General features: G+C 48.3%; 2 protein-coding genes across 2 annotated transcripts in view; both read left to right on the top strand.

Moving 5' to 3' along the window:
- Window positions 1-19,492, top strand: part of Otop1 (otopetrin 1) — a 30,119-nt gene extending 10,627 nt beyond the window's left edge. Inside the window, exons 2-6 of the mRNA XM_075943696.1 lie at window positions 3,667-3,803; window positions 9,449-9,507; window positions 12,788-12,918; window positions 14,821-15,728; window positions 17,963-19,492. Coding sequence (XP_075799811.1) covers window positions 3,667-3,803; window positions 9,449-9,507; window positions 12,788-12,918; window positions 14,821-15,728; window positions 17,963-18,133 — 1,406 coding nt within the window. The 3' untranslated portion in view covers window positions 18,134-19,492. The remainder of the gene's footprint in view (window positions 1-3,666; window positions 3,804-9,448; window positions 9,508-12,787; window positions 12,919-14,820; window positions 15,729-17,962) is intronic.
- Window positions 1-24,490, top strand: part of Tmem128 (transmembrane protein 128) — a 286,921-nt gene that overhangs the window by 33,706 nt on the left and 228,725 nt on the right. The gene's annotated exons all lie outside the window — the stretch shown is intronic.

Genomic DNA, 24,490 nt, shown 5'->3' with positions numbered 1-24,490 from the left:
CATTGCTCTGCCTCTACTTCCTGCCTGGTCACCCCACCTATACTTCCTGCCTATCTACTGGCCAATCAGCATTTTATTAAACAAGTACAAGAAACAAATCTTTACAGGGTAAAACCATTGTCCCACAGCAAAGGCCAATTTGTGCTACCCAAATATTCTTGAATGTGCGGCCTTCCATTGGAGGACAGATATCAGAGACTACACGTTTAGAGAAAGCTGAGCCTTCCTCTCCCAGTAGGTCCTCAGCTCTGGGGTGGAACCTTATACTAAGTTCCACTTCTTTAAAAAAATTTACCAATTTTGTTTTTGAGTAAGGACTTGTATCCCAAGCTGGCCTTGAACTTGCTGCATGGTCAAGGATGACCTTGCGTTTCTGATTCTCCAATTTGTACCTTTAGGGTGCTAAGATTACCACACACCACCACACCCAGTTTATGTGGTATGGGGATTGAACCCAGGGCTTCCTGCACACCAGGCAGGCACTGTATCAAGAGCATCACATCCCCAGCCTGACAGAATAATATCCCCTCCCCCTTCTCCTTTTAAAGATGCTACCCTGCCCATCATCATACTGAAGGCTGAGCTACCAGCACATGGACCTTGGGACACACAGCCTACAACCAAACCCAGACAGGAAGAGTCCCAGACTATATCAGTAGATGACTGCATGGGTGCGTGGACGGAAAGGAGGATTTTGGAATGAGAGGGTCAGGGAGAGTTTCTTGGCAGAACAAACGCACTGCCAATCATGGGGATACTCTAGATGACTTTGGAGCCCCAGAACAATTTCATCGACCCCATGGGGAGCTTGTTAGAGATACTGGGGTCCTACATTAGATCTACAGAGTCAGAAACCCACATGGAGCACAGCAGTATGAGCGTCATCAATGCTCTTTCCAGGGCATTCAGATGCATGGTTTGTATACCACTGCTGCAGACGGTCTTCATTTAATAGGTGGGGAAATTGGGTCTAGGGTTGGGGATATGACATGTAGGAACATACACACACACACACACACACACACACACACACACACACACACACAAACACACACCTGTCTGTTACCCAGCAATCCCCTAGCTCAGCGCTCAGCTCTCGCCACCCAGCCAGGCTGCATCACTTTGTCTTGTTCCCATTACTTTTATTATTATTTTCCAAATCAGAAAGAACCTTGTATTCATCAGCCACTCTGAAAGCATTGGGATTGAGTCTCCGTTCTTACAAAGGTTCTGATTTCCCTGGGGGCTTGCCAGGACTAACAAAACACAATTTCTCGTCTTTTCTATAGGGCTCTGAGCTGCAGGAGTGAGCTGGGCTGCTGCATTGCATTTCCCCAGAGGTGGCTCTGGCAGCTGTGTAATGTGATCGCTCCTGCCTGGCTCTCACCTTGGTTCTCCAGTGCCCAGTACTTGTGATCCAATTTCCTCTGTGCGTGGGAGAGGGCATGTGAGTCATGCCACTGATGCCAGGAGGGCCCAGGAGCTTGGACACTACCCACAAGCCCAGAACAGCTGCTTTTCTTGTTCAGATTTGCATTTGTCCAGCACCTTCTAAGTGTGTTTTGTAATTCCTGGCCAGGCTTCTTTATATGCACTTTTTTTGGTCAAAATCATTAATAGTATAAAAAAACCTGCTTAACTTTTTCCCTTACCTGGCACCTTTTCTGATTGCTAGAGATGCTCTTCCAGTTGAGTTTGAAGAAATCAGCGTCCTACATTACTTTGTGTGTGTGTGTGTGTGTGTGTGTGTGTGTGTGTGTGTGTGTGTGTGGGGTGTGTGTGCATATCTATATCTATGCATTGGAGTTTGTATATATGTGGAAGCATGATGTGACCAGAGGATGCCTTTAGTGTCACATCTCAGGTACCATCCCCTTTCTTGAGATAGGGCCTCTCACTAGCCCACTACTCCACCAAATAGGTGAGGCCATCTGGTCAGCAAGCCCCAGGGATCTTGCTATCTAAATCCCCCATCTCTGCATCTATAGGATTACAGGTACAGGTGGCCATGCCCAGTTTTTATGTGGGTACTGGGCATCTGAAGTCAGGTCCTCATGCTTGCCAGGAAAATGCTTCAAAATGGTATTATCTACCCAGCCCTTGATGTTTGTTGATAGCACCTTTTTAGGGATGGAACGATGGCTCAGGGCTAGGAGCATTTGGCATTCTTGCAGAGGACCAGGATTTAGTTCCCAGGACACCATGGCCAGCTGTATCTCCAGTTCCAAGGGATCTGGTGCCCTCTTCTGGTTTCTGAAGGCACTGCAAACATATGGTGCCTATTCACACACCCAGAAACACACACACACACACACACACACACACACACACACACACACGCTCATTAAATAAATCTTTAACAAAAATAGCACCAGTCTTAGCAGGGGTGACTTCTTGTTTGTGGTGATTTGAAAGAAAATGGACCCTAAAAGGAGCACTATTAGGAGGTATGACTTTGTTGGAGCAGGTATGATCTTAATGGAAGAAACGTGTCACTATGGAGGCAGGCTTTGAAGTCTCATATATGCTCAAGATACTGCCCATTGTCTCAGAACACTTCCTGTTGTCTGCAAAGAATGTAGGGCATTCAGCTACTTCTCCAGCACTGTGTCTGCCTGCACGCTACCATGTCACACCATGATGATAATGGACTAAACCTCTGAAAACATGAGCCATCCCAATTAAATGTTTTTCCCTAATAGGAGTTGCTATGATCATGGTGTCTCTCCACAGCAATAGAAAACCTAAGATAGCCTGTTGGTCTTGGCTTGCCTCTCCTTAATGTTTAGTGGTTTTGGACATCTTTTCTGTAATCTGTGGCTGTTTTTACACATCCTTGGAGAAATGTCTGTTCAAATTCCATTGACCAGTTTCATCCTGCAGGTGTCTTTGTATGCTGTAGGTGTTGATGGTGCTGTAGAAAGGTGTCTTAGTTAGAGTTTTATTGCAGTAAAGAGACACCATGACCGTGGCAACTCTTATAAAGGAAAGCATTTAACTGGGGCAGGCTTACAGTTTAGAGTTTTAGCTCATTATCATCGTGGCAGGAAGCATGGTGGTATGCAGGCAGACCTGGTGCTGGAGAGATAGCTGAGATGTCTACATCTGGATTGGCAGGCAGCAGGACTGGCAGGCAGCAGAGAGAGAGAGTGACAATGGGCCTGGCTTGGGCTTCTGAAACCCCAAAGCCCACCCCCAGTGACAGACTTCCTCCAATAAGGCCACACCCATTCCAACAAGGCCACAACTCTCAAATAGTGCCAAACTCTAGGAGCCTATGGGGTACATGTTCATTTAAACCACCACATTTCAGATATCCCCTCCGTTTTCAGTGCCCTCTTTCTTTGTCACGGGTGTTCTGTGGTTCACACACCTTTCCATTTTGATACAGTTCATTCCCTGATCCAATCTCATGAAACTTTCTCTCCTATTTTTTTTACCCTAATAGTTTTGCTTCTTTTAGCTTTGATATTTAGGTCTTTGAATAATTTTTTAGTTAGTATTTGCATATAGGATAATGGGAGGTCTGGTTTCATACTTTTCCCCATGGGCGTTGAGTCTCCCCCTGTGTAGTCTTGGCATCTTTCACCCACAGGCTCTAGAGATGACATGCTTTGCTTGGGATGACACTGTGGATGCTAACACAGGTGTGTTTCTCCTGCCTAGGTAGCATCACACTGTTTGCCTTCATCACCATCATCCTGGGATGCTTGAAAGTCGCTTACTTCATTGGATTTTCCGAGTGCTTGTCAGCCACGGAGGGAGTGTTCCCCGTCACCCATGCTGTGCATACACTGCTGCAGGTGAGCCATTGGTGCTTCTGCATGCTGCCTCTGCTCCCGTGCAGTGCATCCCGAGGTGTGCAGAAACCCATCACATCAACACGTCTAGAATGTTTCTGTGGCTCCCACCAGGAATCATGAGCTGGTCCAGTCACTTCTCTGGAACACTGGAACTCTTTTGTTTCCCCTCTTGTGGGCTGGAACCTTTTAAAACAGTATGAGGTCCTTGTTTTCAGCACGGACGATGAACTTGGTTTCTTTAAGAAGTAAGGCTTTGATAGATGCCCTTTAAAAACCTAGCTCACAGCAGGAATCATACCCTATGACCGCAGAGACTCTTAGATAGACCCCAGGGCAGCGCCTGCCCTGAGCAGGGCTCTTTGGTGGCTGTGAGTTACTCTGCTAAGGAAAGTCATGGCTAGCATCTTTCTAGCACTTGAGGATACACAAAGTGTTGAGTTCTTGCTCCCCAGCTGGTGGCGCTAGTTTTGGAGGCCTCAGAATCTTTAGAAGGCAGGTCTTGGTTGGCTGAGATTTTAATGGCTACAAGCACAGCCACTGGGTCTGGCCTTGTTCCTGTCCCTTTCTCTGTTTCCTGGTCTGACATGATGTGACAATCCTCTGTCACACACTCCGTCCACCATGAGCACCGTGTGGGACTTAAAGCCTTATGAAACGGCGAGCCCGCATAAGCCTTCCTCCTTTAAGCTGCTTCTGTCGGGAAATTTGGTCCGGTTGATGCAAAGTACAAATACAGTGTTTATTGACAGAAGAATGGATGAAGACGCTATGTGTCCACAATAGAATACTATTCGGCCATAGCAATCATGCAATTCCACCACAGGCAGCAACACAATGGAACCGGAGGATGTTACATTAAGTAAAATCAGTCCAATATGAAGTCAGATCTCATGTACTTCAGACTGACCAGGAAGCTGTTGAACTAGAGAGTTTTAACCCGGAAGCTCTGGGGTTATAGGCCCGTGTGTCAATGCCTTTGTTTATGTAGTGCTGGAGATTGAGCACAAAGCCTCTTGGATGCTAGGCTGGCACTCTGCCAACTGAGTTACATCCCAACTAGCCAGGCATAGAAAGACAAACACTGTGCTCTCACACAGACGGCAAAAGTTTGATCGTGTGGAAGCGCAGCAAAGAATAGTGACTACCAGAGCCCGGGAAAGCTGGTGGGAGGAGAGCAGCTGGAGTCCAGAGGGTAGCCGGATAGGAGCCAGGACTCCTACTGGTCTGCAGCACAGGGGAGAAAGGGGCAGCGATGGGTGGCAGAAATGAACTGGAGAGTTCCAAATAAGTAGTAGAGCCTGAATGATCTCAGTGTAGAGATGAGCGAAGGGGCTCAACAGCTAAAGGCACTCGTGTGCAAGCCTGGAGACCTGACCCCAGGTCCTGGAGCCAGGGAAAGGTGGGTGGAGAGAACCAATCCCACAAAATTTTCTCTTGATTTCCGGAAATGCATGGGCACGTGTGTGCACACACACACAGACAGAGACAGAGACATAAACACAGAGAGAATGATTCTATTGCTCATTGCACACTGCACATGTGGGAAGTGCATTGCACAGCATAGCTATGTACAGTTAGCGTGCTGATCAATAACAAACATATTTTAACATAAGAAAGATGCTAGAGGCCACAGCCATCACTCTGTTTATCACCCTTATAGAGAAAAACCAGGCCACCCAAGTGAACTAGGTAAGTGTGTGCTCTCAGAGCCTGAAACTCAAGACCGTACTTCCCATCGCAAGATCTAGGGTCTTTAATGGAAGGAGAAGAGAAACCAGTGGAGAAGAAAGCACAGGTCCCAAGTCCTGAGAGCCTCAGCCAAGGGTTTAAGAACTGAGATCTCTTGACTCTTGATTTAAAAAAAAAAGAACTGAGATCTCTCCTCTCCCAGGCAATACAGTCACTCTACAAATACATTCCGACACATTCATATGTACAGATGAGAGTTATTCTTTGATCTAAAAGTTGTGTGCCCAGCCTCTTTGTCTTTCCAAACAACTCATGGTCCCTGGCCCAGAATTATCTGATCCCAGAGCTGCTGCTCCTACTTTCGAGGCATTTTATTAACCCTGGTGGCTAGCAGGGTCTATTCTCAGTATAGCAAACCCACTCCCGCCTTTGAAGGCCGAGTTTCAAAAGAAAAGTACCTAGCAATGAATGTGCACTATGCCTTGCTCGCAACTCAACTAAAACTGCTATTTTTTTTTAAATTGGGGAGATATGAGTATGGATTGAATATTAAATATTCAAATAATACTTAGACATTCTTGTTGAATTTGTTAGTTGTGGTCATGGTTTTGTGGTTATGCAAAAAAGTATCCCATGTTGTGGGAAATACTTGGGAGGGGAGTACTGGGATGTCTGGAAATAGCTGTAGAACACTTGTGCAAGAATAACAGAACCGCAGCATTAAAAATTTAGTTGATGGGGAAAAAAAAAGAAAGATGCTAGGTCATCAATCTTTTTTTCTCTTCTGTATTTTATATATTTACCCTGAATAGCATGATGTTTTCACATAAGCACAAATGGTAGATGATTATAGTCAAGAAAGTGCTCTGTCTGGTGCCCCAGTTTCCCTTCTTGGTCTTATTAGTGGTGAGACCACCTTTTAGCCAGTGCCAGCAAGCCTGCAGTAGATAGCACAATATCCCTGCTGTAGCCTTTATCTTGGCCATCAGCTCTCTAGACAGCCATCTTGTTTGGGCCTTTGCCTGCATCGTCCCACGCCTGTCCCCACTCAGTCTCTGTTCTCCTGTGTATTCAAGTCTTCATCGTTGAGATTCCATACATGGTGGGCTCGTGCATGACTGTCTCCCTGTTCCTGGAAAATTTCACTTAGCACAGTGCCCTCCAGCTTTGTCCATGTTACCATATGATAGAATTAAGCCTTGCAGTTTTTGAGGAAGTAACTGAAGCTCAAAAAGACCACAGATTTGCTTACATCATGATGAGAAGCAAAGATAATTCCTCCTTCTGAGTCACCCTGGAAGCCTATGAACTTGGTTCAGGAAATTTACTGTTCAGATACTGTTCAGCTTAAAAACACCCTCCAGAAACAGTGTCGAACCCCAGGAAAGGGTACTCATCTTGTACTCAAAGGCACCTCTAGTTCACAGCTTCTTAGGCTTGGCAGACAGCTCAGATGATTAGGAATGCTTCTAACACATTGTTCCAGGCAAGACTGACTGGGAAAAGGAGAAGGGGAACTTGGGTAGCTTGCTTCAGTGGTGGGCTGGTGGGAAAGGCTGGGAGCTCACAAGGGGGGAAGGGGAAGGGCACTGCCTCGCAGGTAAAACCTGTTCTGTCCATTGTATGAATTCTAATTCTCAGTGTCTCAGAATGTACCAGTAGCGGAGGACTAGGCCTTTCAGAGGGAAATGAAGTCAATGCAGGGCTATATCCTGTGTCCTTATAAGGCAAGCTAGATCCCAGTTACACACAGAAGGACAATGATGTGATATCTTAGGTTGAAAGAATTCATCTACAGGTAGGGAGAGAGGCCCCAGGAGAAACCAACTCTGCTGACATCTTGAAGTTGGATATTCAGCCTCCAGGACTGTAGACTTGCTTAGTTTAAGACAACGTAACTCTGGGACATGGTGATGGTTGCTTGATCAGTTATATTCCCCCCATCCACAATAGACACCCTCAATCAAAGCAGTCCCCAAGAACAATGGACAGCCTCAATCAAATGTGGTCACATCCACAGGAGATACCCTCAGTCCAGTGCACCCCATCTATAGTAGACATCCTCAGTAGAGTGCGTCCCATCTATAGTAGACATCATCAGTCCAGTGCACCCCCACCTATAGTAGATGACCTCAGTCCAGTGCACCCCATCTATAGTAGACACTCTCAATCAAATGTAGTTTCTCACCTACAGCAGACATTCCCAGTCGAATTTAATCCTTCATCTACCTCTGATATTGTTGCTGGAAACTTTGGGGAGTTCTACTGGGGATGCTACATATTTCTGGCTAAATTAGGGTCCCCTCTCAGGGATCTTAGTCTCATTAATAAAATAAATTAAGGACGTAATCAGCAGGAAGCTTGTGGGCAGTTTTATTAGTGTTTACAAGAGAAACAACAGCTCCAGCAAGCTGCAAGTCTGGACCGCTGGCAGGAGAAGGGCGGTGGAGAGCAGGAGAGAAGACCACACCTTTTGAGTTAGATATGGAGGGTAGCAAGCAGCTGCATGGCAGACGAGCGCTCATAACGAAGCAAGCTTCAGAGAAAGGGTGACAAAGCCCCAAAAATAGCCAGTAGGAGGAAAACGAGTCTTAAAAAAAAGAAACGTTAATTTAGATGAAATGGGTAAACTTGACCTAGCCCGAGTGATACGGTTCTAGTGACCGCACAGCGTGTGGGATTCTGGGAAGGAAAAGTACATTGTCTCCTCCCATGTGTTTAACATAGTGTAAAGTGAATCTACCTTCCTGAGGGGTGACCCTTTGGCCAGGTGATTGACAGATACAGCTGGGTTCATGCCTAGGTTTTGGGTAGATTGGAATGTTAGGTCACCACCTAAGCTAGAGGTTTTGTTCCCATAGCTAGGAGGAAATAACTTTTTCTTAAAGAGTCTCAATAGAGCCCTGGTCTTTCAATGCTACTGTAATAATCTCCTCAGTCAGTGCTACCCTCCCTCTGCTTTAGATACCCTTGGTCAAATGCAGTCCTTCATCCACTGCAGAATCCTGTGACCTGATCCTGTAATGCTTGGTGTTCTGATCAGGTGACAGAGCATAAAAGAGAGTATTTGATCAGTGTGGGGTGAGATATCATGTCTGCCAGGGCAAGACATCTGGTCATATGGGGAGCATGTGTACATGTGTGTGCATGTGCACATGTGTGTGTGTCTATATGCATGGTTATGCATGTACACATTCTTTTTTGTTGTTGTTGTTTCTCAAGACAGAGTTTCTCTGTAGCTTTGAAGCTTGTCCTGGAATTATCTCTTGTAGATCAGGCTGGCCTCGAACTCACAGAGATCTGCTTGCCTCTGCCTTCTGAGTGCTGGGATTAAAGATGTGCGCCACCACCGCTGGTCATGTACACATTCTTTAGGAGCCATCTGTCCTAGTCAGCGTCTCTGCTGCTGTGAAAAAATACTGACCAAAAACAACTTGGGGGCAGGGCTTATTCGACTTACAGGTTATAGTCCATCTTTGAAGAAGGGCAGGGCAGGAACTCAAGGAAAGAACCTGGAGGCAGAGACCATGGAGGGACAGTTCTTACTGTCTTGTCCTCTCTAGCTTGTTTACTTAAAAGCTTATTTTTATTCTATGTGCATGAGTGTTTTGTCTTCATGACTATCTGTACCCTTGGAGGCGACATGCCTATCCCAGGGCAGACATCCTCAATCGATTGCAGCACAGCTCCATCCACAGCAGATATCACCAAGTGGTTCTAACCCTACCTTCTCTAAGGAGACGCCCTTAGTCAAATACAGACATTCTTAATTAGTTGCAGCACCCCTTCTGCCTGCCTCGGAAGGCCCCATCTGGCTGCTCATGGCGTCACTATTCCTACTGTAGAATGACCCTGCCAAGGGGAATCATCTGCTTTGTCTCAGTTTTATAACTTCTCAAGTGCGCAAGCAGAATGGCAGTGTCCCCGCTAATGTGTTCTCCTTTATTTCTGTCTAGGTCTATTTTCTCTGGGGCCACGCTAAGGATATTATCCTGTCTTTCAAAACACTGGAAAGGTAAAAACTGTGAGCAATTGCTTTACTCGTTGGTTGATATTTCTTTAGATTAAACACTAGGGGAAACCAGACTCAGGACTGGCACCCATCTGGGGCTCTAAACCCTGAGAGCAGATTCCTGTTCCACCCTGGAAGCAAAGCTCTTGCAGAACATCGGTTCCTTCCAGGCCAGTCCTGGAAAACAAGGATATGGGAGCGAACTTTGCTGTCTCCACCTACTTCCTTTTCACCTCCCTCAGTTTACTCGTCTGTGAGGTGGGGAGCAGTGAGGTGGCCTACCTCTGAGGAGAACGTGTGTCTACTGAGTGTGGGGCCTGCCTCCAGCTCTTCCTGCTTTTGATGTGGTCAAGGGAAGAATGGCCAGAAGGAAGAGGTGAACTCTTCAAGGGCAGGTTAAACATGGGTAGATCGAGGAATGAGCACCTGCTCTATGAAAAGATCTAGTATTGTACCCCACTTCCATCGCAGAATCAACTTTCCCCTCCAGCATTTGAGATGACCTCCGGCTTTGAGAAGATTGGCTGACCTGTGACCCCTAGGTAGAATGGCTTCAATGGGCTGCAGCTGTAGAGACTGAGTCTACTGCCAAGTGCATCCTTGTGCCTCTAGTTGCACAGGGCTAGTGGCCTGGTGCTGTGGGGTGGGTGTTGATGATTCTGAGGTGTCTTTGGCTGTGTGAGAAGCACCCTGGAGTGTGTATCCATCACATGGTCCAGGCAGTGGCTTGGCAGTGACATCTATCCTTGGTGTCAGGAACACCAGAAGCCCCACCTCCAGAGCAAGGTGAGGAAGGGCTGAAGTATGCTTACCTGGTTCCCCCGAGGGAAGGGGTAGTCACCAAGATCCAGGAGCCCCAGAAGCCACCACTGGTAACTCTTAGGACTGGGGAGGTGGCACAGTTGGTACAGGGCTTGTCTAGCATGCATGGTCACGGGCTCAATCCCTAGCACCGAATAAACAAAGCATGGTGGCTCTTGTCTATAGCCCCAGATTCAGAAATCGGAGCCAGCAGAGCCAGGAGGTCAAAGGCCATTTTTGGCTCTGTAGGGATACTGAGATCGAGACCAGCCTAGGCAAAGGCTTCCATGGCCACTATCACATCTGGTCTCTACCCACTACAGTGCAAGGGTATGCTTTCTTGTCTGTTGAGCAAGATGGCAAACACTTTGAATGTCTACCATTCTTAGATTTCAGAAGTCAACTTCTTTAGAAAAAGTGGAAGATGAGGTAGTCTCAAGCATGGGTCATGACAGAGGCTACAACTGAATCTAGGGTGCTCCTCTAGGGAGGGCTGGCCTCACTGAGGACAGTCCACACAGCTTCCGGTTACTATGCTGGCAGCTCTGGCTGGGTCCTGTGGGCTTATGACCTTGCTAGCTTCTTGCATGAGCTGTATGAATGCCTCCATCCTGCCACCCCCTCTGTCAGTGGCTTCTGGAAGGTTTCTCCCAGGTAGGAAATGCTCCTTTGGGGATTCCACCCATCTCCTTTCTCCACAGTTGGGAGGTACCATGGTTCTTCACACATCTTAGGAAGCACAGACGGATACCAGGAACAACTCCTGGGATGCATTCTGTTACTGTGGTCTGGGTATACAGGCACTGAGTGTGGGCAGGGCCTCAGACATGGGGCATGACACTTGCCCTCAGCTTGAAGGACTTGTTTCAAATTGGTCTTGGAAGGCTATGGTTCTCAGGGTGGTGCGTGGCCAAACAGATCCTTAGTGACCTTATACTGTTTCTGTGGGTTTGGCAGGCTCAGAATTGGCTACTACTGCATGGACTAGGGAAAGGGGAAACAGAATGGCAGCTGTGTGCACTGTAATAAAAAGAAAGCCACCTGCCAGAGGTAACGGCATTGTCAGGGCTGTCAAAGGCTGGATAGAGAAAGCAGGCTGTGAGTTGGAGCAACAGGGCGGGTGCAGGGCCAGGTCAATGGACAGACACCCGTGTTGTCTGGGTTTCTCTCTGCATTAGTTCTGGTAGCTGGGCAGATGCCAAGCTGGCCATATCATACAGGAAGGTGCTACTTGCCCTGACTCTTGGGATGTCTGGGCTCAGCTGAGGCAGACACTCAGGGAAGAGGCAGGGAGGGCCAGGACAAAGATGTTCCTGTTTTCCCATAAGTCAATCATGGACAGGTGGTCTTTGAGCTGGACAGGGAAGCACACATGGCTGGCTGCCTCTGGGTAAGGCATGGGAGTACCCACAGCTGCCTTTAGGCTTGGCTCCTCAGTCTATTGTGGGATGCGTCTCCTAGAGACCTGCAGAGGGCCTAGAAGCTACCCTAAGTGAATACAGCTGCAGTAGGGTGTAGGGAATTCACAGCAGGACGAAACACATGGAGACTGTGTGTCCTTCCCATTTCTCTTCTGTGCCCCAGAGTCCAGAGTTCACCCTCACACGTGCCTTCTTCCTGAGGAGGTCACAGTGTGGTTTAGAGGCTAAGATTCTCTTTCCACTATTCCAGCATGGCCACTTATTCTAGGTGTGACAGTGGAAGAATTCCTGAGCCTCGCTGAGACTTTAGAAGCCCAAGGCGTCATCTGGAGTCGGCCACGTCTGTGTGCATCCTCTGCCATCCTCAGTGTAGTGGGGCTTCAGCTCATGCTGGTTGACTCCTGCTTACAAGAGAGATGATGGCCGCAACCTCAGCCTTCGTGCCCTCACTCGAGACTGTTAAAGGAGACAATGTTGAAAGGAAAAGGGCTCCATAAACAGGCTTTTCTGATTCTTATAGCATCAAATAAGCAAAAGTTTTTCAGCAAGTCACTGTAGATTATACATTACATGCCCCAGCCAGACTGGTCAAGACCAGCTGCAAAGGAAGCCACGAGCTAGTGTGTGCAGACTGTGTTTTATTGGCAGGATGGAAAGCAGAGGGAATGGACGGCGATGATTTATGGGTTGGTCAGTCACCAGTGAGGGTGCACCTGCTCTCCACAGTCTACAGGGCCCTTCCATCTCCTTCACTGTTCTTTGTTTCCCCTTTGGAGGAAGAGTAGGCTCTGGGTGTGGTTGCTTACCTTTAGTAAAATTTCTTCCCCATATCCCTGCTCCCAAGATGCAGTGTCTTTGATGTCCTACAGATGAGTTGAAGACGGGCAAGTTCAAGGTGAAGGCGGAATGCCCAGATGCTGACTCTTAGTCAGCTGGACCAACAACTGAGGGAGGGAAATTGTGTGTTGCATACGTGCATGGGATGGGCTCCGTCCTAGCCATGGGCTCGGCACTTTCTCAGGGCCTCTCAGGAGAAGGTGTCTGATACTTGTGCTTCCCAGGTTCGGGGTGATCCACTCGGTGTTCACGAACTTGCTGTTGTGGGCCAACAGCGTCCTGAATGAGTCAAAGCACCAACTGAACGAGCACAAGGAGCGGCTTATCACGCTGGGCTTCGGCAACATCACCATAGGTGAGGAAGCCTTTCCCCTCCGGGGCCATCAGGTCCCTAGGGAGCCACCTGGGCTGATAGACCCTACTGTGGACTGTTTCTCTAAGCCCACAGGCCTTCATTCTGCCTCCCCAAGGCAGTAATTATAGGTTTCACCTGACTTGGGCATGTGGCGGCCCAGGGTTATCATTTGGGTGGGTCTCTGGCAGTCCATTGGCTGAAGAACTCTGTGCCTTTTTTTTCCCCACTGTGGAAGATTGGTGGTTTTCTCTGTTAGCGTTTTAATTAGGAGCCTTTCAGCAAATCTTTCTTCTGAGAGTTTGGCCTGTGCGCACTGGGGAGTTCTCAATATGCCTTTGTACATGGGAAGGTTTCTAGCTGACTTCAGTTGGCTCATTATTTAGGGCTCATTTTTATTATTCTCTTGATCTGCTGGGGAGACAGCCTGGGGTGGGGGTTAACCCTCACATCTTCTGCTGGAGTTCTTGAGCATATATGGCCTCACCACATCTGTCTGAGAACATCTGGACCCAGAAGAAGGCAGTGTGGAGCACAGCGCTCTACTGGGAAGTGGAGAACTTGAGTTGGGGTCTTGTTTTTGTCAGGTGCTTGCTGTGTGGCCTTTGGAGTCTATTCAACCTCTCTGGGCCTGCCTTTTCTCTTTGTAAAGTAAGGAGACTCGAAAACTCGATGTTTTCAAAGACCCTTCTGGCTGCAGCCTTCTGTGAGCGGGCTGGGCCGATAAGTGGCTATGTCAGGCTACATGAGTGACTCCTATAATCCTCTGTGGGAAGGGCTCCCTATCTTTGGCCTCACTCCCTCTTGGTAACAATAGAGCAGTGACAGTTTCATAATAGAAGCAAACTTTTATTAGCTATTTCCTGGCTTTTATTAGGCTCATGTTGACTACCAGGCAGGGTTCTAAGTATTTTACAAGGTTCCTTAACAATGGCCTGGCCTTCCTCTGAGGTGAGCAGTATTAACTAGTAATGGGTAGAGACGCTGCGCCACTGAAAAGTGATGTGCCCGGGGTTGCACAGTCAGAAAGAGAAGGAAAGCCCCTGACCATCTCATACCGTTTTAGGGGCGTTTAGGTGAGAGCTTTTTCCACCGGGTATTTTTCAGAAGGGTCATTTCCTACAGAGCCTTGAAAAGCATAGTCTAAACACACACACACACACACACACACACACACACACACACACACACACACACACACATCATATTTACAGAGAAAATTAGATACCATAGGGAAGCAAGATCTAGAAAAAAAAATGAACACCTGGCTCTTGCCACCAGAGAGAACCCCCACTACCGTTCTGGCTTAGATACTTCTGGATCTTTCCTGTTTATGAATCAACCTATCAATCACTGTTGCCCCTCTCTCTTACACAGGTGCTGCCACAGTCTCAGCCCTCCTCAGCTGTCTGCTTTTGAAGTTCAGTGGTAGCTCTGGACCACCTAATGTGGTCATTAGTAAATCTCTACACTGCTACTTATGATAGTGTCACTATATGCTAACATACAGATAGAACACGGCTGATGGGGGCTGGAGAGATGGCTCAGAGGTTAAGAGCATTGTCTGTTCTTCCAAAGGTCCTGAGTTCAATTCCCAGCAACCGCATGATGGCTCACAACCATCTGTAACGGGGTCTGGTGCCCTCTTCTGGCCTGCAGGCATACACACAGACAGAATATTGTATACATAATAAATAAATAAATAAATATTAAAAAAAACACGCCTGATGCCATTCTGGAGGTGAACCCTAGCTTCTTTTTCTACGAAGCTGTGGCATTAAACATGATGCTAAATACGGCTCAAGTGCACTTTGGGTCTAGTGGCGAGGTTCAGGCTGATGGGTTTGCTAGTCTTCTTGTTGCCTGTGCTGATGGTTGTTTCCTGTCCTCTGCCTGCCGCCCTAGTTTTGGATGACCATACACCACAGTGTAACTGCACGCCCCCAGCGCTCTGCTCTGCCCTCTCCCATGGAATCTACTATCTGTACCCCTTCAACATCGAGTACCAGATCCTGGCCTCCACCATGCTCTATGTGCTCTGGAAGAACATTGGGCGCAGGGTGGACAACTCCCGGCACCAGAAGATGCAGTGCAGATTCGACGGGGTCCTGGTGGGCTCGGTTCTGGGCCTGACAGTGCTGGCTGCCACCATCACCGTGGTTGTGGTGTACATGATCCATATCGGACGCTCCAAGTCCAAGAGCGAGTCGGCGCTCATCTTGTTCTATTTGTATGCTATCACGGTGCTGCTGCTCATGGGGGCTGCTGGGCTGGTAGGAACCTGGATTTACAGGGTGGATGAGAAATCCCTGGATGAGTCCAAAAACCCTGCACGTAAGCTGGATGCCGACCTCTTGGTGGCCACAGCCTCAGGCTCATGGCTCCTCTCCTGGGGCTCCATTTTGGCCATCGCTTGTGCTGAGACCCGTCCGCCATACACCTGGTACAATTTGCCCTACTCTGTCTTGGTGATCGTGGAGAAGTATGTCCAGAACCTTTTCATCATCGAGTCTGTGCACCGCGAGCCTGAGGGCATCCCCGAGGATGTGCGCACTCTGCGTGTGGTCACCGTCTGCAGTGGTGAAGCCGCTGTGCTGGCTGCATCCAGCCTCGGGAGCCAGGGGTCGTCTAGGGATGGATCACCTGCAGTCAATGGAAATCTGCGTCTGCAGCAGGGACATCATAAAGAGGACCAGGAGGCTGGCTGGGAAGGGGCTGCAGGCACAGCCCGATGTCCGGACTTCCTGCAGGGTGGAGTCAAGAGGAGGATCCTCAGAAACATCACAGCCTTTCTGTTCCTTTGCAACATCTCGGTAATCTTCAGCAAACTGTTCTCCCTCTCCCTCTCCCTGGTGTGCACAAGTGTGTGGAGACTAGAAACTGATGTTGAGATGTCTTCCTCAAACAATTATCTACCCTTGTTTTGTGAGCCAGAATCCCTCACGGAATCCTGTGCTATTAGCTGGTTAGACTAGCTGGCCAATGAGTTCCAGGGAACCCCCTGTCTCCACCACAGGACCTCAGTTCAGAGTTGCAGGCACCAGTGCCTCCCAGACAGGCTTTCTATGTGGGCCTCATGCTTGCCCAACAGGCACTTTCTCATCGACCATCTCCCTAGTCCTAGATATTCAAATCAACCAATATTCCCTAACTTTTCTCAATAAGGCACAGGAGCTCTGATAAAAATAAGAAAGCCCCTCTTGCAAATTAGTGGAAATTAACTGCTGGGCTAGGGTGGAGGAGGCTACTGCACAACCCTAGCGGAGGGGTGGCCCGGGTGGGTGGAGGTGGAGGTTCTCAGAAGGACTGGGGCAACTCACTGTGGCTAGGGTGGTAGAGTGATGTGAGAGAGACTGAGGGGGAACACAGATGACACTGGGAGCTTGGAGCAAGCATCTGGGAGGAAGGGGCTGTTGATAAGGGAAGGCAGGGTGCATCTGCGATGTGCTCCAAACACTCAAGTGGCTAGTGGAAATACGTGTTGGGGTTCCAAGAGTGGCTCACATGGGGGGTTTAGGTGGAAGCCCAGGGCCTCCAGATGGCGTTTATGACCAAGCTGGAGGTGACAGCCCTAGGAGGCATATACACGGAGAAGGGAAGGGGACTCGTGAGTCTGAGCAAATGAGGAGCTAGAAGAGGAAACTGTTGACGGGAAGAGGTCTGAGATGGAAGGGAGAAGCCCAAGAAGCCAGAGAAGGAAAATGGGACACGCTATCCACCAGCGAGAGCTCTGCAAGGATAGGGAAAAAAGGCAGTGTGTCTTAGTCACTTGCTGCCACCTAAGAACTAACCTCAAACATAGCAACTTAAAACCGTAGGGATTTATCATGAAAGTTCTTCAGGTGTTGAACCCAGAGCAACAGAGTCTCTGCTCATGATCCTAGCTTGGCTGTAGGCTATTGGCAGCAAGACTTCTCTTTGGGGATTTGGACCCAGTCCCTTTGTGGATTGTTGGGCCAATGTTCTTTGCAATTTCTGGCCTGGAATCACCCTCTGTCCTTTGCTATGTAGATTCTTCATAGGTCAGCCCAGCTAGGGAGAGCCTGCCCTCGCAGAGAGATAGACACATGCAATAAGTAACAGAAGGGGCCCAGGGCCATGGGTGGCCCTGACAACCTAGAGAGTGGTCAGTGGGAAGGAAAAGGGGAAGAGACAGAGAAGGATGTGGGGACAGTAGGTTCTATGAGAGACAAGAGCAACCGTTTATTATGTTAATTTTTGTTGACTTCCTTTGATTTTTTTTCCTCCTCTCATCAGCGCCCTCTAGAGAGAGTTAAGTTACAACTTGTGTTAGCCGGGCGGTGGTGGTGCACGCCTTTAATCCCAGCACTCGGGAGGCAGAGGCAGGTGGATCTCTGTGAGTTCGAGGCCAGCCTGGTCTACAAAGGGAGTTCCAGGACAGGCTCCAAAGCTACAGAGAAACCCTTTCTCGAAAAAATAACCAAAAAAAAAAAAAGTTACAACTTGTGTCTGAGTGCAAGGTGAGGGGGTGGAGGGCCTTCAGGGGAGGCTCACAGATTTGTTGGTTTCCATGGAGATGAGGAATGCTTTACAGTCACCCCGGCCATGGTGACTTTTGCTGTGTGAGTCTAGGTCAGCATCCATGGTGCCTGGGATTAGAGTGGGGACCCCAGATGTGCTGAAATCCTGTGACCACAGAGTCAGCCTTTCGGCACGGTGACAGAACGCTTGCAACAAACAGCTTCAGCCAGGAAAGGGGTGATTTTGAAGGTTTCAGTCCATGGTTGCTTTCAGGCAACAGATCATGGTGGAAGTGCAGAGGAGAGAGGTTTACTTCGCAGCAACAAAGTAAAGAGAGGGCAAGACTGTGGGCAAGACACATCTGTTAGAGGGAACCCTCCTCCCCCCCAGTTACCTACCTATTTCTTTTGTTTCTTGCCTTGTAATGGTTCATGCCAGCTAGGGACCAGGCCAGGGACAATGTATCTTGGGGGCATTGTCAGTGTATCTGTGGCAGAAGGTTGCATCTCTTGGCAGCATTCATGGCAAAACCAACCGTGATGGAAGTCTGCCTCTTCTCTTTCAGCTTTGGATCCCCCCTGCCTTTGGCTGCCGCCCTGAGTATGACAACGGATTAGAGGAAATCGTCTTCGGCTTTGAACCCTGGATAATCGTGGTCAACCTGGCCATGCCCTTCTCTATTTTCTACCGGATGCACGCAGCTGCTGCCCTCTTTGAGGTCTATTGTAAGATCTAGCCTGCCTCCTCATGAAAGGAGAAGGGACACGGGAACAAGGGGCTCTGCAGCCACCTGGGAAGGGCCGGGCTGAGCAAACACTGTCTGACAAAAGCCGGAAGGATGCCTTTTGTCTCCTTGACTGCGTCTAGAGGTGCCCTTGCCCTGGCTGAGAATGAACGAGTGAACATTAAATCAACTGGAGAAGGAGGCTGGAGCCTGCCCCGGGTCAGCCAATTCCAATCAGATCCGAAATGATTTGTGCTCCATGGCCGAGAACCTGTGTTTTAGAAGAAGATGATCCAAGTCTGGGGGAAAAACGATGGGGTTTTCAGAGCATCCATTTCCTGTCTGTAATTTATGTGACTGCATACAACTTTTTTCTGACCATCTGTGTAGCAATCAATTTAATTTTTTTTTCTCTCAGGGCTACTAAGTTTAGAAACAAATGCATTTTAGTTTATAGTTTATTTTTTGAGCTGGCTTAATTTTGGGCAAAATTACTTTTTCAAAATCTTTTAAGCTTATTTTTAATCACATGTATGTGTGTGGGCAGGTATGCACACACGTGTGTGGATACCCTCAGAGGTTGGAGGCATCACAAAATTGCTTTTAGTCAACTGCATGGGAACATGTATCTAGATTAATGCAAACACATGGCATTACCTAAAATTTTGGCTAATTTTTATGTGTGATCATTTCTAAGTATTAAAAGATAAACATTGCTGTTTTCTGTTTTGCTACCCTTACCTCTAGTTTATTATGTAGAAAATCTGCACACTTTGGAAAAGGAGACGGGCAAAATTACCCACGTTGCATTGCTAACAGTTACTTTGGACGTTGTGGCATATCTTCTAGCTGTCGTGGTGTGTAGAATCTTTTTTTTTTTATTGTTGTACCACTAGTGATAACCTGACATTTCTAATTTATCCTCATGCTTTCCTACTTGACAATATGACGACAGCTTTCCCTACATGGTCATAAACTCCTGGCAAACGTCTCTTTGCTGTTGTCTGTTTACCAAATGAATGCTCCACAATCAACGTCCTTTGCCTCCGTTCCTTTTAGTGCTCACAAGTTTGCCTTCCTAAGTGGCCCTGCAAAGAATCAACCATGTCTGTAAAACATTTCTTTTATTTAAAGTTGTCAGCCAACTTTGTATAGAAAATGCTTCTAAGAATTGGGTCTTTGGGCCAGGGTGATGGCTTGCTGCTCTCAAAGAGGACCAAAGTTTGGTTCTAAGCATGATATCAATTGGCTTACAGCTGCCTAGACTTCTAGCTCCAGAGGAGATGACCTCCTTTTCTGTTCTCTGAGGGCACCTGCACTCACATGCAAGAGTGTACTCCCCCGCCAAATAAAAATAAAATACAGCTGTAGAAAAGGAATCGCCTCTTACAGTTTTTTCTTGTCCTTTGCCTCTAAACAGTATAATCTAGCAGCCATTGATGTGGCCTTTACCTTGGGTTAAGGTTTGTGTGTACATGTGTTTTGAGACAAGATCTTATATCTTAGCAAGGCTTTTCTCAAGCTTGCTATCTAGCCAAGGATGACCTTTGACTCCTGATCCTCTTGTTCCCACCTCCCAAGTGGCAGGTTTAGGTTACAGGCTTTTATAGGCATGCACTGCCCTGTCTGGTTTTACGCAGTTCTGAGGAACTCGACTCTGGGCCTCATGGTCCAACTGAGTGAGCCATATTTCCAGACCCTTATTAGGTATTTTAAATGACCCAGAGACGATCTGAAGCTTACAAAAAGAGACCACACCACCCTGTTGCTAAGGGACTTGAGCATCCAAAGGTTCTGGTAGCCACATGGGTCCCTGGGTCCGGCCCCTTATGGATTGCAAGGGACATCCATTTGTAACATCAGGAAGCCACAGTCAAAGCTTGTAAGCATTTAAAAGTCTCCCTAGGAATATTGACACTGGAATGAGGTAATTTTGCAGAACTATTTTGAGACTTCAATAAAGCGAGTGCACTGACTGAAATATTCGGGTGGACACAGTTGTGCCCAAGTGGGTTGCTTGTTGACAGGCACACATTCTAAAAACAAAAGATGTTTAGAACACCTTCCTTGTAGAACACTGGTTCTCAGAGTGAGGTCTTGGCCCCCAGAGAACTTATGGTGATATCTGCAGACATGTTTAGCTGCTCTCAATATGGGAGCTGCTGTCACCTAGTGGTAGAGACCAGGGACACTTCCGAACATCCTCTAGTGCAGAAGAGAGCCCTGACCCTAAAGAACCTTCTGGTCTCAAACAGAGGTACACTGAGGTTGAGAAGTCATGATGCAGGCACAATGGCTGGTACCTTGGAGATCCTAGGCTAGTAACCCCCCCCCCCACTCACGCACGCACCCCAAACAAGGTCATTCTTATATGCACAGAACTTGGTTGTAACTTGCCATTTCTCTTAACTCTACATGCCTCTCATTCCTGCCTCAATCCCCATGGCCCTGGTTCTTACCCTTTAGCCTATATAGGCACCCCCTTGGGACTTCACAGTGACCCCTGTCTTGCTGGCTGGAAGTCCAGATGCAGTGAGTCTGGGGTGGCTGAGGTCTGCCCTTTCATCAGAATCTTGTCAAACCCTCCCCTGAAGAAGGATCTTTTTTGGAGCCTGTCAAATAATTCCTTACTGTTAAGGCTCCTTCATGGCTCTCCTCTCATGGTACTGGAGTGTAATTACGGGTGACTTTGGAGACCATTTCCAGGAGATTTATATCTATAGACTTAATGTAGTGTCACTATTTCCCGGGAGACTTTAAAATGATTGTAAGCTTTGATTTAGACCACTCTATTTGGTCATCTGTGACTCAGGACATTCTGCTACATTCAGAATTTTTTTTTTTGGTTGCTATCCCACACTGCACATGGGGAGCACTTTTATTTCTGTGTCTTTGGATTTTTCCAGAGTCCCGTTTTATGCTGGCCCAGCAACCATGGCAAGAGAACGGATTTCTGATTTTTGGTTTGCATGAACTTGACCCCTCTTCTAAACCTCTAGCAGCCAGGAGGCCTCAACTTCTGGATCTAGGCTTTTGCCAAGAAGAGGGAGGGAGCCATAACATTGGACTTGACTGACGGGACTCTAATAAGAATGGTTCTGTTTGAGCTTGGCCAAATTAGCACAGCCTCACTGGGCTCAGAGTCTTTTGGGGGTGACTGTTACAAGGAGAGACCCACCTCTCCCCAACAGCAGGCTGACCCGTGGTTCTCATCTGCTGCCCATCGGGCGTTCTGCCTCAGCTTTGGCAGAGGGAAGCTTATTTTCTTCATTCTGGGGCAATTCATAGAGGTAAAACCAACACGAACAACATCTGAGCCTTATGTTTTCAGTGATAGAATAAAGGAAACACAAATTAAGGCAGTGATGAATGAATTTCCCACACATCTGACTGGCAAGATCTAGCAAGACACATCGGTCTGTTTTCTGTTAAGATGATGCAATATGATACGGCTGAGCTGGGGTACTTAATGAGAAAAAAGGTTTAATTATTTCACAGTTTTGGAGATTGAAAGTCCAATCAGAATGGGTCGGCTCGGCTCCTATCTAGTGAGGGACCTGGAGCGTGGCATTGTGAGCAGATAAAAGAGAAGTATTAGCGCAGGACAGGAAGTCTAGGTGAAGAGAAGGCCAGGGTTCCTTCTACAGCAATGCTCTGATGAGGAAGAACCAGTTTAATCCCTCCGAGGGCATGCCCTCAGTGACCCAACCTCCTCCCACCGCTCCTCCACCTTCAGAATGCCCCATCATCTCTCACCATCACCACACGGAGGACAGAGTCTCTGACTCATGAGTCCATGGGGTACCCTATGTCTGAGTCAAAGCAGTGTGAAAGAAAGAGGACCCATGGTGGCCATGGATGAGAGATGAGCTGCTAAGGACCAGCCTGGATAGCTCCTGGCAATGCTGGGTGAGGCTGGAGGTCCTCGTTTCCAAAGACTGGGCACTTGGAGGCCTCTAGAGGCTCCTGGGACTGACTCAGGATGGCCAGGTGATCACGGTAGCATTGCCTGCAAGAGGGAAGAGTGGAGAGCTCACCAAAGCAATGCAGGAGAGAGGAATCTGTTCTCACTCATGATTCCAGGCTGTCAATCCATTCCAGAGACATCAACGCAGCAGGAATGCGGAACACCTGTTCACATCACGTTCACGTCAGATGCAGGAGAAAGTGAATGTCTGTCCCTTTCCTTGCTGGCGCTCAGCTCAATTTCTATACTCTTGTACAGTTCAGGATCCTTTGCCTAGGGAATGGTGACTCCCACGGTGGGCTGGGTCTGCCTATATCAGTCAATTTAATTAAGACTCCCCTCCCCCACAATCAACTTGTTTTGGATAATCTCTTGTTAAGACTCTCTCCCTGGTCTTTCTAAGTTGCGTCACATTGACAAAGCTAACCATTACAGGCTCTCATAGTAAGAAAAGATCTGAGAACCAACCTGCAGCCTTCAGACCTGGGGGGCAGGGCACAAAGAGAAGACTGACCACCTGCAACTTGGGAAAGAGACCTCACCAGGACACGATAGTAAGCTGGCTCTCTGAGAGCGAGGACATCCAACCTCAAGACAGTGGCTGGCCAGACCTTAGTTTGTGATGTTCTGTTTCAGCTCCTGAGCTGACAGGGCTAACGTCAGGGCCATAACTTCGCACAGAGCTATGCAAATGTGGAACCTTGTGGCCAGGACCCAAGGTAGTGATTACTGAAATGGTGGCTCTGGCTCTGGGTGTGGCAGAGTTCAAGGGCAGAGCTTTGCAGCTGTTGGTTCAAGTCACCCTGGCTCCTGGGCTCTTCATGTGTTAGGAAAATTATCCCTCCCGCTAGATCTTTTCCTGACTTCTGAGCCCCACCTTCAGCGACTCACAGTCATTGTAAGTCAGGGTCAGGTGACGTTCACCCTCTGCCCACTCTCTGGGTGTTCCGTGTCCCTCTTTACCCGAGTCTATGTCTGTGAAGACCCAGTTCAGAACTGACCTGGACAGTCTGTGAGCCACTTACAATCTGTAACAAGAAATTCGTTTCAGAACAATAACAGTGACACAATTTCTTGGGGATATGAATACAGAAAAACTAGTTAAATTTGACGTGGTACCTCACTTTTCACCTAGTTAAAAAGTACTAAATTTGGCATTATAAAATGTGTAACTCCACGTTGCAGAAGGGAGTGTTGCTGTAGAGGAGTGTGACCAGCAGAGGGCGCGCTGGCTGCATCTCCATCTCTTCCGTTCTCTGAGGGCAAACCCGAGACCTACAGAGGGTGGATTTCCCTTGTAGTGAAGCGTAGTGATGCGAGTACATCATCTATCCAAACAGAGCCCTTGTTGGTGACACTTGACCTCTGCCCTCTCCTTTGCCATGTTCCTTTTCCCCTTGCTGGTTTAGGGACTTTGCTCGCTGGTCTAGTCCTGCATGCACCTTCTGAGCACTAGAGGGCGCTCTCAGTCCGGCTGGAAGAAAGTGGCTTGCAGAGAGCTTGTGTGGTCTGGGACAGGACCCTCCCTCCCCGGCCGCCCCCCCCCCCCCATACCAGGGGAAGAAAACTCAAGGGGTGGAGTGGGCTGTCCGTCTGGGTAGGAGAGGGCTTTGAGGTGACTTCTTGCTGCTCTACTAAGTACACTCCATCTTTGCTGGAGGAGGGTACAGAGTGGGGCATGCGTGACAAGGGTTCCAGGCTGGGGTGGTGGGTGGGGTGGGAGTTGGAGTGGCAAACTGTACCTGCAAAGTAAGAGTAGTTGCAGTTGCACACACACACACACACACACACACACACACACACACACACACACACACACACATAACTGCAGAGATACTTCACAGAATCTGGCCTTTGTAGAAAGAACGTTTCATGGCCCCTGGTCTAGCCTGGTCTAGACCATGAGGCGAGGTCCTCTGCTGGATACATGCTAGGGAGGATTTTTCATCTCCCAGAAGGAAACAGGTGAGGGCGTGTCACTGTGGCAGCTAGTGTGTGATCACAGAGCAGCCATCACAGGTTTGCAGGAGCAACCTGTGAGAAGACGGGAGACTTGGGCCTCAAGGACATGAATCAGATAGAGTTTCTTAGTCTTTATGGACAGGGGACTTTGGGTGACTCAGTGAGTGGGCATAGCAGTATACTGAGATGGATTGGGCCCCAGGGCAGAGTTTGGTGACACTCTGATGTGAATCAGGCTTCTTTGTTGCCTGGAGCTGACTTGGCTTAGCCACCCCACACCAGCCACCCCAAAAGAGCGCTTGCATCCCAACCTGAAGGAATCGGCCTGAGAACGGGGACTCCTGAAGCAGGAGCCGGTGTGTGGGGGGGGAGGGCGTTATGACCCTCGCCCATTGGCTGTCACTTTCCACGTGCTCAGCCTCAGTGGGGTACCATTGCCA

The sequence above is a fragment of the Microtus pennsylvanicus genome, chromosome 12, assembly GCF_037038515.1.
Source record: "Microtus pennsylvanicus isolate mMicPen1 chromosome 12, mMicPen1.hap1, whole genome shotgun sequence".
NCBI classification, from domain to species: domain Eukaryota; kingdom Metazoa; phylum Chordata; class Mammalia; order Rodentia; family Cricetidae; genus Microtus; species Microtus pennsylvanicus.
This window is presented reverse-complemented; position numbering and strand designations above follow the sequence as displayed.